The 17,423-nt window shown below is 37.4% G+C and overlaps 1 protein-coding gene across 1 annotated transcript in view; it reads left to right on the forward strand.

Moving 5' to 3' along the window:
• Positions 1-17,423, forward strand: part of FAF1 (Fas associated factor 1) — a 214,097-nt gene that overhangs the window by 173,316 nt on the left and 23,358 nt on the right. Inside the window, exons 16-17 of the mRNA XM_058175963.1 lie at positions 9,472-9,552; positions 13,430-13,507. Coding sequence (XP_058031946.1) covers positions 9,472-9,552; positions 13,430-13,507 — 159 coding nt within the window. The remainder of the gene's footprint in view (positions 1-9,471; positions 9,553-13,429; positions 13,508-17,423) is intronic.

The following is a 17,423-nucleotide window of genomic DNA, read 5'->3' on the forward strand; positions in this document are numbered from 1 at the left end:
GATTGATGACTGTAACATCACATGATGGGCAAGAACAAAGCATGAATTTGTCAAATACAAAACTAATGAGAAGAGATTCTTGATTAAATAATAGTATAACAATTCAACACACCTGTTTTGAGCCTCCCTTTGCATTTTTTTTCTTCCTTGCCTGAGGAGGAGACTTTTCAATGGATTACAGTAACACTTTTTGACAAGCTTATACAGGGTGGAGTTCCTATGTACTGCCAGGATCCATTTGGCGATACCTAGATAATGCATTCTTTTTATTTTTGCTGTCAAAATTTATTACTGTAAAAGCATTGACTTTTACACAGCTGGCTTGACTTGTTCTCATTTTTAAGTTAATTAACAGAAGGTCTAACATAGTGTTTATTTTTCTTGTTATGCAACATTTGACCATTATGGCTTTAGGATAAGTTTCATGAAAAATATCCTGCATTCCTTGGGGCGGGGGGGGGGGGACTCTGTTTGCAAGACCTTGCTGAAAATTTCTATTCACTTTAACTCCCTTCAGTTAATAGTTCATTCCTTTGGCTGAAAATCTAGGTAGTCATTGATCATTAAGCTTTAATTTGGGATGTTCAGGTTTATTCACTGGGGAAAATACTCATCCATATTTGTACATATATGAATTAAATCCAGATTATGTTTCAGTTTTTGATCTCAAACCAAACAACCATCATAAAGCAGCTTAAAGTCCAGTTTATCTGCTCATCTACAATTCTAGCTCTAGGGAGAGGTTCTCATTTAGAAAATTAAAAATGTCAATTTGAATCACTTGTGAAATACCAGTGTATGACTGACTGTTTTTATAGAATTCACTTTGCTTAGGCATAATGTTCAAAGGATAACATTGAGGCAGTCTATGCACTCTCTCCTTTCAGCATAAATAGTGACATTTATGAAAATTGTCATATAATTCTCGCGCAGGTCTGCATGTTAAAATCTAATATATTTAGTAATTCAAAGGCATACACTATTTATTATCTGGTGAGCCAATTAACAGAATATATATAGAATTTAATAACTGAAACTGGTTATATTGAAAATACAGTTGCCACTTCTGTCCATCTATATGTGTCTATATAATTGTGGTCAAAGCTTTATCACAAATCATTTCAACGAATTTTGCCATTTTTGTGATATTAGTGTGATTTCTGCATCATTCAATCTCCACAACAGGAACAAAAAATATTTAAGAATTATTAATACTGTTTTCTATCAATATTATTGTATATTATTGGTTTAACAATGTAGGATATTATTAATCAGTTCCCTTAAGTGTTTCAGGTTGTACGGGAATTATAGTTGAAATATTGGGATTACTAGAATAGAATAGAATAGAATTTTTATTGGCCAAGTGTGATTGGACACACAAGGAATTTGTCTTGGTGCATATGCTCTCAGTGTACATAAAAGAAAAGATACCTTCATCAAGGTACAACATTTACAATACAATTGATGGTCAATATATCAATATAAATCGTAAGGATTGCCAGCAACAAAGTTACAGTCATACAGTCATAAGTGGAAAGAGATTGGTGATGGGAACGATGAGAAGATTAATAGTGGTGCAGATTTAGTAAATAGTTTGACAGTGTTGAGGGAATTAATTGTTTAGCAGAGTGATGGCCTTCGGGGAAAAAACTGTTCTTGTGTCTAGTTGTTCTGGTGTGCAGTGCTCTATAGCGTCGTTTTGAGGGTAGGAGTTGAAACAGTTTATGTACTGGATGTGAGGGATCTGTAAATATTTTCACGGCCCTCTTCTTGATTCGTGCAGTATACAGGTCCTCAATGGAAGGCAGGTTGGTAGCAATTATTTTTTCTGCAGTTCTAATTATCCTCTGAAGTCTGTGTCTTTCTTGTTGGGTTGCAGAACTGAACCAGACAGTTATAGAGGTGCAAATGACAGACTCAATAATTCCTCTGTAGAACTGAATCAGCAGCTCCTTGGGAAGTTTGAGCTTACTGAGTTGGCGCAGAAAGAACATTCTTTGTTGTCCTTTTTTGATGATGTTTTTGATGTTAGCTGTCCATTTTAGATCTTGCGATATGATAGAACCTAGAAATTTAAAGGTTTCTACTGTTGATACTGTGTTGTCTAGTATTGTGAGAGGTGGAAGTATGGAAGTATAAAAGGGTTTCTCCTAAAGTCTACCACCATTTCTACGGTTTTGAGCGTGTTCAGTTCCAGATTGTTTTGGTTGCACCACAAGGCTAGTCGTTCGATATAACCTAGTTCAAGATTGAATCTCCAATACTTACACACACACACACCGTTTAATTCAATAGATAAATAAAATCTCTAATATGAAAGTGATTAAACTTCTGTGCTCACACACACACACAACCTGGAAGAATTTTTTTTTAATTCTATGCTGTTGCTATATACCTATTTTATTTAGAGAAACATATGCTAATAAAAAATTTATACAACTATATCTTATCCATATCAAGTAATAGGTATCCTCGTTGTCTCCTGAATTTGCCAGAATTTACCAAAAGATATTTCAGATATTTCAGTAAAAGTTATTCATTTTCATGCTTTATATTTCGCCTTTGAAAATATACATAATACAAAGAATATATAAAATACAAATAAATACTATATGTAAATATATATATTTGTGTGTGTGTGTGTGTGTATGTATAATGTGTGTGTGTGTGTGTGTGTGTGTGTGTCTGTGTGTTTCCTATTTAGAGTACACTACAGAATAAAAATATACAAAAAAAGTATCCTGCAGTATTCTGGTTACAGTTAACATTAACAAATACTGGTACAAAGTTCAAAATTAATCATAGCATCAAGAAATAGCAATAGCACTTAGACTTATATATTGCTTCAGAGTGTTTTGTAGCCCTCTCTAAGTGGTTTACAGAGTCAGTATATTGCCCCCAACAACAATCTGGGTTCTCATTTTACCGACCTTGGAAGGATGAAAGGATGAGTCAACCTTGAGCCACTCAGAATTGAACTCCTAGAGTGAGCAGTAAGTTACTCTGGAGTAACGCATTCTAACCACTGTGCCACCACAGCTGAAAGGGACTTATAAATTATATTGACATATCTCACAAAAAATATTTCATGTTAATCAGCAGAGAGAAGGCAACCATTTAGGAACAAAATAGGCTATGAAAATTTTAAAAAATTAATTCTGAAACATTTTCAAATTAAATTCTGGAATAATCAAATATAAAAATCGAACACTATGCATTTTATTCATGCAGCTTTTACTAGATTCTTCAATAAGCTCATACACTTTATATATTTAGAAAGTGTACAAGATTGTTATCTTAGAGCAGTGTTGGCAAACCTTTTAGGCACCGAGTACCAAAACAGGAGCGCGAGCACACGCGGAGCACCAGAAACTGGAAGAGCAGCTCCCCAGTGCTCACACATGGCAACGCCGGAATCAGGAAGAGCAGTTCCCCGGCACCACATGTGCACGCCAGGAAGCTGAGCTTTTGGTTTCCAGTTTGTGCATGTGGAGCTCACCAGGTTTTCCAGTTTCTGGCGTGCATGGTGTGTGAAGAACATCTGGTTGGCGTGCCACTTCCGGCATGCGTACCATAGGTTCGCCATCACGGTCTTAGAGGATCAAATCAATATTTTCTATGATGGTATTTTGTTTAGACAAACTGGGTGTCTTTTTAAGGTACTCATTATTAACATCAGGCCCTATGTTTAACTTCAGGTGTGGCTCAGTAGAAACATCCTTATCCTTTGGGAAACGCAAAATAAATAGATTTCAAAATGTGCTTTGCCTTATGGCAGAAATGGGTAATATGTAGCTCTCCAAATATTGCTGAACTACAGCGCCCATCAGCCCTAGTTAAAATAACAATGGTGATGAATAATGGAGGTTGCTGTCCAACAACATTTAATAAGTCATACATTGTCCTCCCCTACTTTATGGAATGTGTAACCTGGTTAATGTCAACATATGGACAATATAATTGTTTTAATATTTGCAGTATTTAATTGGTTTAGAAATCATTAAAAATATGCCCAGTTTGTTTTAAAATTGAACCTACAGAAAGGCAATTATATACATATGATACCAACACCTTATTCCTGAAACTCAGCTTGCTTTTTCTTTTCCACTAGAACAATCTTTCTCAACCCAAAAAGTAAAACCAAAAATAGAATTTCTATATAGAATTAAATTAATTGAAATTCAAATACTGTTGGGTTATCACAACCTGTTCTATGGATTTATGCCATTATATATAGAATCTATATTATTCTTTCAGAATAGCTAAATAACTGTTCTAAAGAGAAAATTTCTCCCCAATGAAAAAACAGAGCTTTAATAGTTTATATTAAAATGCTGGTTTAAATCTATAAAGCCTTTTATGAATTGGTACTTGTTATCATCAGAACTACACCTCCCTATTAGAGTCAGTCTGAATTCTTTGATCATTCCAGGAGAACCAGCTGGTTGTGTCCTCCATTTTGGAAGGTCCAGGGCCAAAGCGTGGAAGCATTGATTCTTAGTAATGGAGCTTGGCTCTCTCAAATGATCCCCCATTGGAGACTTGTCTACCTCCACATTGTCTGCCTCCTAGAAGAAGGCTTTAGATAGTTTTTCTGTAGGGTTTTTTGAGTCTGCTGCCATGAACTGAGATGCAGTTTTATTTTATGTTTATGTTTTATGGTAACACACACACAAATATACTATATATATAAACTTTTTCCCATCCACTTTATCTCAAAAACTGTAAAATTCTTCTAAAATTTGTTTTACGTACAAATTTGTATCTTTCATACAAAAATATATTCTCCATTTCTGGGCAACGAGACTTTCTTTTTCTTAAAGAAATCATTTTCCCCCCTTCAGTAGTGTTTATGAGAGTACATATTATGCTTGGATAGCATCTTTTCTGACCTGGAAAATACAGGTAGTCCTCAACTTACAACAGTTCATTCAAAGTTACAGTGGGACTGAAAAAAGTGACTTATGACCATTTTTCACAGTTACAACTTTTGCAGCATCCCTATGATCATGTGATCAAAATTCAGATGCTTGTCAAACTGGTTCATACTTATGACCATTGCAGCATCTTGCGATCATGTGATCACCTTTTGCAACCTACTGGTAAGCAAAGTCAATAGGGAAGCCAGATTCACATAACAACAGGTTACTAACTTATCAATTGCAGTGATTCACTTAACAACTGTGGCAAGAAAAGTCGTGAAAAGGGACAAAATTCATGCAACATTCTCACTTAACAACATAAATTTTGGGCTCAGTTGTGGTCATATGTTAAGGACTGTATATTCTCTGCTTGACTTTTATTGTTACAGTTTTTAATAATCCTGAAATGTCGATTTGACCCTGTTTCTCATTTATCATCCTTCTTAGTTATCTTTTCAGTTTTGAAAATTTTTCTCTTTTGAAATCAAATATTACTGCATTACATCTTTCCGTTTTTACCCAAATTAAGGTCATTAGCATTGTGCTCAGTATTTTCAGCCCCTAAAAAATAACTCAAACAAAAAGCAAGGAGACAAATCTATTCCACAAACCAAGAGACGGTGTAATTTGAAATCACATTATGAAAGGAAGGCCAAAAGTTTGCTATGATGAAAGTGTTCAGATGGTGATAAAATGCATGAAGTAGCCAAACAGTTTATTCTCAATTGGGAGTTCCAAAACCCTGGTAGGACCACAGCAAATAACTCTTCCCATATGCAGGTCACTACATCTCAGATGCCTATGGCTTGCTTGAAAAGATAACCAACATAAAAAGGCAATTTTTGAAGAATTTGGGTTTTACTTCACGACTTGTCCCTTAACAAGAGAGGCTGTTGCTATGTATGCTCTGATTATACCAATATTTTTAAGCTCTACTGAAAATATACATTTTTTTAAAAAAATGACTCAATTACACAGCAAAAGTGATGAAAATCGTGATGGATTAATACTACTTACATGGCATCTGAAGATGATAAAAAGGAAAAAAGCAAAGGGCTACTGCATAACTTTACTGGAGATGGCTTTACTCTGTTACTGTAAAGACTCAGTGGAAGAGATATGTCCTTTACTAAAGCTCCAAGGGACTAAGGGACTTTGGAAGGAAAGCTTGTTCTTGTGGTATGCAAATATTTATTTTTGCATGTACAAAAGAGTATCACCATTTTGTCTGTAATCTTGTTGTATATTGATGAAGTCTTGCACTGTAAATTGCTTGCGCTGCTGTGCAACGCTAACCTTAATTAAAACATACCATTAAAAAAACCACTATACAAATATTTTAGATAGTTAAATCTGACTTGGATAAATAATGTTCCATTATCTAACAATGAACTTGATGAGAAAGTACGTCTGAGTAAGAAACTGTTAACTTAAAATTGAGTTCAGTGGTGTCATTTCACATCTTTGTGCTTTAACAAAGCAGTCATGCATAATATATTTTTACATTCCTGACGTCCCCTTTGTATCTGTTTTACTAAAGAATAATGCCAAAAATGGAAGAATTAAATCTAGAGGAACTTCTGAAATGTTGAATTGTTGGCCTGAAAAAGAAAATTATCTGCCAATATTATCTACAGGTGGATAAATTTAGAGCCCCAATGCCTTTAAATTTATTCCCCCTCACCTCAAAGTTTTTACTGCTAGCTTAGTTCAATTATTTATTTATTTTTCCTCATTGAATTCAAAGTTCTGGATGCATAATGAAAACAAGATATTTTTGTTTTAAAGCTGAACAGAGATCTGTCTTAATTTCCCCGAGTTTCCAATTTCATATTACTGATTGTCAGTGGGTGTTAGAATGTGAGTAATAAAATATTTCCAGTGAGAATAAAAATAAAATCATCTTTAAAAAAATCAATGGGCATAGCAACAAAAATTCAGTACAAAGCCAAACCATGTGCAGTTATTAACAGGAATAATAATTGTTAAATACTGCATGAAATCCAAATGTTTTCAAAGGAAAAACAATTCTTTTGTCTCGTTCCTTCAAACCAATAAATAGATAATGAAGCAGATCTTGGCTGACTGAATTGGAAGTTCTGTTTTAATGGTGATTGAGTTTGATTGCCTTATCCTAACTTAGGCCAATGACTATGGTAAAGACCTCTTGAATTGTCAATCTCTCCATCTGGAATACTATCCCTAAAATGGCTTATTTGGTACTTACTGTACAGTATTTATGTTCCAGAGTTAACAACAAAAGTATTTTCGCTTACACATATTATTGTCTTTCTTTTTATTGATTGATTTTATTGTTTTTGTTGTGCATGTGCACAACAAAAAATTTTAATTTTGTATGATCACACTAGACAACTTTTCTTAAAGCTCAGTCTTAAAGCACAGGCAGCCACTCTTTTTTGGACAGAGTTGCAGAAGGCATAGCTACCAGTACACTGACCTTCCAAGTATCACAACATTTATCTCCAGTGTCTCATGTAACAGTATTTTTAAACAGGGTATTGGAGTGGGTATATGATTCTTAGGATGGACCAACCTTTGTCCTCTCTGATGCTTTTCTCAGACCATACATTAAGATCGGTGTGCATTCCAGATAGCTCCACCTTATGCAGCTGCACCTAGTGCATTCCAGATAGCTGCGTTTTATGGTTAAAGAAGACATTACTGTATTTGTTTACTAGATTTGCACTATATGCTTTTTATCTCACTCTGCTAAGTGATTCTGGGAGCCAGGGTATGCTATGGTATTATAGAATAGAATAGAATAGAATTTTTTATTGGCCAAGTGTGATTGGACACACAAGGAATTTGTCTTGGTGCATATGCTCTCAGTGTACATAAAAGAAAAGATACCTTCATCAAGGTACAACATTTACAACACAATTGATGATCAATATATCAATATAAATCATAAGGATTGCCAGCAACAAGTTATAGTCATACAGTCATAAGTGGAAAGAGATTGGTGATGGGAACTATGAAACGATTAATAGTAGTGCAGATTCAGTAAATAGTCTGACAGTGTTGAGGGAATTATTTGTTTAGCAGAGTGATGGCCTTCGGGGAAAAACTGTTCTTGTGTCTAGTTGTTCTGGTGTGCAGTGCTCTATAGCGTCGTTTTGAGGGTAGGAGTTGAAACAGTTTATGTCCAGGATGCGAGGGATCTGCAAATATTTTCACGGCCCTCTTCTTGATTCGTGCAGTATACAGGTCCTCAATGGAAGGCAAGTTGGTAGCAATTATTTTTTCTGCAGTTCTAATTATCCTCTGAAGTCTGTGTTTTTCTTGTTGGGTTGCAGAACCGAACCAGACAGTTATAGAGGTGCAAATGACAGACTCAATAATTCCTCTGTAGAACTGGATCAGCAGCTCCTTGGGCAGTTTGAGCTTACTGAGTTGGCGCAGAAAGAACATTCTTTGTTGTCCTTTTTTAATGATGTTTTTGATGTTAGCTGTCCATTTGAGATCTTGCGATATGATAGAACCTAGAAATTTGAAGGTTTCTACTGTTGATACTGTGTTGTCAAGTATTGTGAGAGGTGGAAGTATGGAAGGGTTTTTCCTAAAGTCTACCACCATTTCTACGGTTTTGAGTGTGTTCAGTTCCAGATTGTTTTGGTTGCACCACCACAATTATTACAGCAGAGCAGTGTGTTTACCTGGAAAGAAAATACAGGTAGTCCTCAATTTACAACAGTTCATTTAATGACTGTTCAAAGTTATCATGGCACTGAAAACAAATGACTTATAACCATTTTTCACACTTACGACCATTGATCACCTTTTGCCACCTTCTGACAAGTAAAGTCAATGAGGAATCCATATTTATTAACAACGATGTTACTAACTTAATACATACAATGATTCACTTAACCGTGGCAAGAAAAGTTGTAAAATGGGGCAAGCTTACTTGACAAATGTTTCACTTAGCAACATAAATTTTGAGTTCAACTGTGGTTGTAACTCGAGGACTACCTATAGCTGCAATGGCAGAAAGTAGAACAAATTATCAACAGACAAAGGAGGCTGGGAGGAAGCAGCATTGTTGGCCATTTTTCTTGTTGAGATAATTGATTCTCTTTATTGGAGGTATTTAAGTAACGGCTGACAGCCTGTCAGGGATATTCTAGTTGATTACAGTATGGCTATAGTTAATTTAGTAGGAGTTAGTTGGGAACTTCTAGATTCCAACTTTGGTGATAACCAATTTTGTTTACATCAAAAAAGTGTACTAGTTAATACCGAGCTAAAAGACTGTAACCCATTGTAGTTGTGTCAAAATCAAGGCAGAGAAATTCCTTAATGTGAAATAATTTAATATGTCCTTTTAAAAACTGCATCAAAAATCCAGAAAAATAGTTTCTTACACTTCACTGCCTATCGAGTTCCTTTCTTTCAACCTGTGTTCCCCAAATGTTAGTATATTATAAACAAAGGACAGGTATTCCAAAACAGCTATTTGTACTTGGGGGAATATTGATTTTGAAACACCAAGCTGGTTTTTTATCTTCCTGTCTTTTTTCTATCCCAGGATGAACGCGAGGCCCGAGAAAATGTGAAGAGAGAACAGGATGAAGCTTACCGAATCTCTCTGGAAGCTGACAGAGCAAAAGTACGTATCAGTCATTACAAAGCATGCAATTTTTAAGACTAATTTTAAGAAATAGATTTCTTAATTATTAATCCAAATCAAATCATGTTTTGTCACAAGTGTTAATATTTGTATCCCAGGGTCTGGTCCCTTTCCTACCCCTTTTCAGAGAACCATGGATGCCCTCCTATACTTGTGATGAGGAGAGAAAGTCTCCAGAACATTAACATTCCGAGAAACGCGGCTTTCCTATTGGAGAACTCTCATAATATTGTGTCATTTCTACTGGACAGAACCTGTTTCAATGAGGAAAATTACTTGGCTGCAATTGCTTTTGGCACTATGTTTCTCAACTATTCATCATAGCTTTACTAGAAAAAGAACCATGTTATTCTGTTAGTAGACACAAGACTGCAGCCTTCTGCTGCTCTCAATCTATCATGGTAACCTTACGCATCCCCTAAATTCTCAGAAAATACCTACTTTGATACTGGTATCACTTTTGATATGAATGTTAAGTTTCACTTTAACACTAGAAAAATACTATAGTAATAAATAAATCAATTCTTTACTACGTTACCATGATATCCAAAATTGTCTCCCTCTGTTGATTTTATCAATCTACCTAATAATGTTCAGTCCTGCCACAATAATGCAAACAGGGAAAGAACTCAAATATAAAAATATGTGCAAATAGAAGAAATAAAGTAAAAGTAATTATAGTCATATTTAATATTAAAAGTGCAATGATATTGGATTAATGCTTGGAGTAAAAGTAGGGCAAGTTGCTTTTCTAGCTCAGTTAATAGTTTAGTTTATTGCAACCTTAAATATTCAAAGAGCCATTTGGACCCATTTCCCACAGAAAAGAAAACACTAGGAGCCACAAAACCCTTTTGATATCTAAAATGAAGATAACACTGCATATATCCTTTTTTTTCTTAACTTTATGCTATGTGTCAAAAAACTATAGTGTGTTGTATTTATGAAATCAAATGACCTGCTACAGAGAAAACACATTCTTATTTCTGCATGCAACAAAAACATTTTCAATTCAAAAAAAAAGAAAAAAAGATGGGTCGAAAAGCTCAATAAATCACGTGCTGGCGGATGTCGCACATTGGCGGTTGTGATTCATATTTTGAGCGACAGGGAGACACAGCAGAAGGATGAAAGAGCCACATCAGCTTCAGAGCTGCAGGTTGCAGACCCCTGGTTTATTGATGAGGCCATAGACCATATCAAAATACAGAGTTCCAAATACTAATTAGTAATAAAATTGATTCCACTTCAGTGGCAACATGGGATTGAGGATTTTAAAACTATGCAGACTATTAGGACTATGAACACTCTCTCTTTCTGAAAGATGTTGTTTGGGAAACCAAGTTCTCTTGGGAAACATACGTGCAAAGTGAGATCCTCCATTTAAGAAGATTTCCTGATTGGGTCTATCCCTCAGGTAAAGGAACCTTCACACACACACACACACACACACACACACACACAGAGAGAGAGAGAGAGAGAGAGAGAGAGAGAGAGAGAGAGATTTTGAAGAATTCACTCTGGCAATTTGTACAGCAGCATCCATAGATTTGATCATGCTGCTTTGACTTCCATTATGCTTGATTTGAGAGAGCCGCAGTGGCACAGTGGTTAGACTAGTTAGAGTGCAGTACTGCAAACTACTTCTGCTGATTGCTAGCTGACTGCAATTTGGTAGTTCAAATCTCACCAGGCTCAAGGATGACTCAGCATTCCACCCTACCGAGGTGGGTAAAATGAGGACCCAAATTGTTGGGGGCAATAGACTGACTCTGTAAACTGCTTAGAGAGGGTTGTAAAGCACTGTAAAGCGGTATATAAATCTAAGTGCTATTGCTATTGCTATTTGACCTACTGAAGGATGCCAAAAATGCATGCTTTTCTCAGTGGCAGGGCTTGCCTACAAGGCTCATGGTTATTTTGAGTTTCCAGCATGGTGGAAATAAAATTAGTTATTCATTACTGGACCCGTGCCCTTCCTGGCTGGTACTGGCCACTCAGGCGGTGACACGAAGCTGGCTCCAGAGGATTATCAACGCTTCTTTGTTGGAAGGGGTTTTCCCTGCCGCCTTGAAAGAGGCGGTGGTGAGACCCCTCCTTAAGAAGCCCTCCCTGGACCCAGCTATTTTGGGTAATTATCGTCCAGTCTCCAACCTTCGCTTTGTTGCGAAGGTTGTAGAGAGTGCCGTGGCGCGACAGCTTCCCCAATACCTGGATGAAGACGTCTATCTAGACCCGTTCCAGTCCGGCTTCCGACCCGGATACAGCACGGAGACAGCTTTGGTCGCATTAGTGGATGATCTCTGGAGGGCCAGGGACAGGGGTTGCTCCTCTGCCTTGGTCCTATTAGATCTCTCAGCGGCTTTTGATACCATCGACCATGGTATCCTGCTGCGCCGGTTGGAGGGATTGGGAGTGGGAGGCACCGTATATCGGTGGTTCTCCTCCTATCTCTCCGACCGGTCACAGACGGTGTTGACAGGGGGGCAGAGGTCGACCGCGAGGGGCCTCACTTGTGGGGTCCCACAGGGGTCGATTCTCTCGCCCCTGCTATTCAACATCTACATGAAGCCGTTGGGTGAGATCATCAGTGGTTTCGGGGTGAGATACCAGCAGTACGCTGATGACACCCAGCTGTACTTTTCCACCCCGGGCCACCCCAATGAAGTTGTTGAAGTGCTGTCCCGGTGTTTGGAAGCCGTACGGGTCTGGATGGGGAGAAACAGGCTCAAGCTTAATCCCTCCAAGACGGAGTGGCTGTGGATGCCGGCACCCCAATTCAGTCAGCTGCAGCTGCAGCTGGCTGTCGGAGGCGAGTTACTGGCCCCAAAGGATAGGGTGCGCAACTTAGGTGTCCTCCTGGATGATCGGCTGTCGTTTGAAGACCATTTGACGGCCGTCTCCAGGAGGGCCTTCCACCAGGTTCGCCTGGTTCGGCAGTTGCGCCCCTTCCTTGATCGGGATGCCTTATACACAGTCACTCATGCGCTCGTTACCTCTCGCTTGGATTACTGTAATGCTCTCTACTTGGGGCTCCCCTTGAAGTGCGCTCGGAGGCTTCAGTTAGTCCAGAATGCAGCTGCGCGGGTGATAGAGGGAGCTACGCGTAGCTCCCATGTAACACCGCTCCTGCGCAGACTGCACTGGCTGCCTGTGGCCTTCCGAGTGCACTTTAAGGTGTTGGTTACGACCTTTAAAGCGCTCCATGGCTTAGGACCTGGGTACTTACGGGACCGCCTGCTGTTACCACACGCCTCCCACCGACCCGTACGCTCCCATAGAGAGGGACTTCTCAGGGTGCCGTCCGCCAAACAATGCCGGCTGGCGGCCCCCAGGGGAAGGGCCTTCTCCGTAGGGGCTCCCACACTCTTGAACGAGCTTCCCCCGGGTTTACGCCAAATACCTGACCTTCGGACATTCCGTCGCGAACTGAAGACACATCTCTTTATCCGCGCGGGGCTGGCTTAAATTGGAATTTTAATGTTAAATTTAATAATTTTTAAACGGGGTTTTTAGTGTATGGTAAATTTTAATCTCCAGGCTAATTTAAATAAGTTTTTTTAAATTGTATTTTAACCTGTATATTGTATTGTTGGTTTTATCTTGCCTTCGGGAGAAGGGCGGTATAAAAATCAAATAAATAATAATAATTATTATTATTATTTTACAAAAAAAAATCTGAATAGTTTTAGAATCTAAAAGATCATTTTCAATAGAGAGAAACAGATATAGGAATATATTTTTTCTGAATCATTAGTATTGTGTCTGTGAAGAAATGTAAACCATTCAAATATGGAAAGCTGTCCAAATGATAAATTCTGTTTGAACAGACATTAATTTATCACTTATTCTGCAGAGGGAAGCACAAGAAAGAGAAATTGCAGAACAGTTTCGCTTGGAACAGATTAGAAAAGAACAAGAGGAAGAGCGTGAAGTAAGTGAGTTTAATTTTTTACTCAACTGTAGAATAACAACTTTGTAAGGTGTAAAGCAGAGGTGAAATGCTCCCGGTTCGCACCGGCTCCCCCGATTAGGTAGTGATGGCAGCTGCTGGTTCGGAGGACCGGTAATAAAAATCCCTGGCCCCGCCCCCCCGCCTCTGCTGAGCCGCACCATCAGCAGAGGGTTTTTTTTACTTTTAAAAGTTTTTCTTCAGCCGAAACATGCCTTTAAAAGTAAAAAAAAAAAAAAACCTCTGATGATCGCGGGGCTGAGCAGAGATCAAAACCCTTTTAAAGTTTTTTTAAAAAAACCCTCTTCAGCTGAAGGGGGGGGGGAAGAAAAAAACCCCAGAATAAAAAAGCCTCCTCTGGTGATCCCAGAGGAGTTTCCTGATCCTCACAGGCTTTTAAACTCACTTTTTAACAGCCCCCACTTACAAGAGCCCCCACCCATGCCCAGCCAATTCCCCCTCCTCACTTACCTATAATTACTGCTCCTTTCCGGCTGCAACTGCATGCTTTCTTCAGCTACTGAAGAAAAAAAAAAAAGCTTGCTTTGACTTCCTGCTTTGCTAGCTGAGGAACTCTGGGATTTGAAGTCCACAATAAAATAAAATAAAATAATAAAATAAAATATTTGTGCAGCTTTCTGAGATTTGGTGTGTTTCTGTAGTGTTTCACTCTAACTACACAAACACACAAAATCTCAGAAAGCTGTATGTGGCATTTTGTGTGTGTGTGTGTGTGTGTGTGTGAGTTGTGTGTGTGTAAAGTGTGAAAGTTGGTTTTTGAGCTTTTTGTGGCTATGTGAAGTGTGAAGTGCAGCTGCTTTTACATTGTGTGTGAGTCAGTTGTGTTGTGTTGTGTGTGTGTGTAAAGTGTGAAAGTTGGTTTTTGAGACCTCTTATTGTTTTTTATACTTTGTTTATTATTTTTATTATTTATTGTTATTGGCCACGCCCACCCAGCATCTGACCACCAAGCCACGCCCACCAATTAAGCCAGCCCACAGAACCGGTAGCGAAAATTTTTAGATTTCACCCCTGGTGTAAAGCAAGGGCAGCTTCAGTGTAGTAGTAGAAACAATGCTGTAGTTTCAATGTTTTTTGTTGAAAACAAAAAAGCTTCAGATGTTTTCTACCAGAAGGAAAATAGGTGTCTGGTATAAAGTGTGATGTGATATAATGCATATTGTAACATCATGATGTGAATCCTTTTGGACTTGTATTGTGATGTTGCATACAAGTTCATAAGTCTTTTTGCTTCCTTCATCATGCAAGTTTCATCAGAAATGAGTATCCATGTTTTTCTTATCAATATCACCCACAATAATATTTCAGATGAACTCTTCCAAAGAGGTTTTGAGTATCATTGTGTATAACATTTTTACTTTTTCAGTTTCTCCCTATCTTAATATTTCTGTTCAATATCCTCTTTCTCTTACTGCCCTTACTTACTTACTTATTTACTTACTTACTTATTTATATGCCTACTCTGCTATGCCTACCCTACTATGCCTACCCTACCCTACTGCTATGACTCTGGGAGGCTTATAAGGTTAAAAATGTCCCAAAACAGTACAAGAATAACCAAAGTAACCACAGAAATCATTCAAATATTTTACAAAACCATTTAAAACAATTCAAACACAGTCTGCTGAAGAATTCATTTATTTTCCTACACAGTCATTTAGTCATCAACATTACCAGATCCTTAGATCTGATGGCAAACCCATGTTTTCCTACTCTTGTAAAAGGCTAACAATGTTGAAGTGAATCTCACCACAGGTCAACAATATAGGCATAGGATAATTTTATAATTGTATAATTGTATAATTTTGTTGGGGCATAAATTTTTGCTATTTAACCAGCATTTGGATAGAATGTCCTTTTTTATAGAAAGTTGCAGAATAAGTCTACCTTTTGTACCTGTAATTGGACTCCTCCTCAATGCAAATAGCTGTAACGGGGAAAAAGATATATTTATATATCAGAACAAAAACATGATTCACAAACTGTGTACAAACATTCCTTATATATACATATTACCTACAATCTATTGCTATACAACAGAGTTTGCTTGTATGATGTTCTTTCATTCAGCTTCTTTTAATAGCCAGTCATTCATCTGTCCACATAATGAATCATCTCTTTTTATATCTGCAATGCAGATCCAAGAATTGTTAACATTACTCTTCCTTTATTGTTTTTTAAGTGTGTTCACTGATATGGAATATCCATTGTAAATATCTATTTTGCACTGAAGCTTTAGAGACTAGTTACTTTGGAGGGGAAGTTATTCTTTACATAATGAAAACAGATCTTTCTAAGCTGCTGTTTGTTTTTTCTAGTATAATTGCTCGGGTTCAGTAAATACCTGCTTTCTATCAATACTGTATAGCATTCGTTATACAGTATTGGTAAATGTCAAAATACAATGATAGAAAGCAGGTGCCTCAGAAGAGAAAATAGAAAAGGATAACAACATTCATCCATTTATAAAAGATTAAAATAAGTCCATGTGCAGGTAAACGAAAAAATAATAAAATATTTAAGTGTATGTATTATTTTCAATTTCATCTAGTCTAGTTCTTGTTCAATGCTCTTACGTCTACTAGAGCATCTCTGTGACAGATGACTATCCAGCCTCTATCTGAAGTTCTCCAGTGAAGAACTCACCACTTCATGTGGCAATAATGTTCCCCATCTGATACTTCATACAGTCCAGAAATTTATCCTGACATTTAGCCTAAACCAATGTACTTGTAGTTGTGACCCATTGATTCTGATTTCTATATTAGTATTGTGATACAGATTGATTCTGTATTGTGTATCATGAAGAAAATAAGAGGTTGGATACATTTGACAATAAGTGGTCTTTTGTGTGACATTGCTTCTCCTATCTTCCCTGAATCCTCTCCGTGGTAAGCTAATTGTCTTCAGATCTTTTAACCGTTCATCATAGGGGTTAATTTCCAGGCTCCCTACCATTTGAATTCAGTTTTCAGTTTTTGAACTGTGATTCCCATAACTGGAGACAATATTTGAAGTGGGATTCTATCAGGGCAGAGTAAATTAGAACAGTTACTTCCCATGATCTGAAGTCTGTATTCCTATTAATACATATTAAAATAGCCATTGCCTTTTTAGCAACTACATTATACTACTGGATCTTGTTTAACTTGTGGTTGACAAAGATACCCAGACCCTTTTCACATGTACTACTCATAAGCCAGGTTTCTTCCATTGTAGATTTATATCTTACATTTTTCCTATTCAGATGCATAACTGTATATTTCTCTTCATTTCAGCTCATTAAACAAGTCTGTTTCAATATTTTTTAAAATATTTCTTTCTTCACTAAAGAATTAACCCTCCTTTCAGAGTTGGGTCTCCCGCAAACTTGATACGTTTTTTTTTTCAATTCCCTCATCCAAGAAACTGGTTAAATGTTGAACAATACAGAATACAGTACAGAGGCCTATGGCACACAGCCATTAACAAGCTTTTCTGGGTACATTCAGCCAATTGTGAATCTGTTTAATGACTACCATATAGCCTCTATTTTACCTTTTTATTAAGGAGAACATCATGAGAAATTTTATCAAAGGCTTTATTTGAGCAGATGCACTCAGATTTATGACATTTTTCTGTTCTAACTAAGCTAGTAATTCTATCAAGAAAAGAAGATGACTCTGACATGATTTGTTTGCAACAAGCCAGTGCTGGATCCTTTTAATAGTAGTATGTTCATCCAAGGGCTCACGAACATGCTGTTTATTATGGCTTGATTTGAGGCTGAAGAGAATCACTGGTAGCTATCAGCCCCTTTTCAGAATTGATTCAGACTCAAGACAGTTGGCTGCTAACTTAAGAGTTAGATGCTGAGCTTGGGAAAGTGCCAAACCCC

The sequence above is a fragment of the Ahaetulla prasina genome, chromosome 3 (assembly GCF_028640845.1).
Source record: "Ahaetulla prasina isolate Xishuangbanna chromosome 3, ASM2864084v1, whole genome shotgun sequence".
In the NCBI taxonomy this organism is placed as follows: Eukaryota; Metazoa; Chordata; class Lepidosauria; order Squamata; family Colubridae; genus Ahaetulla; species Ahaetulla prasina.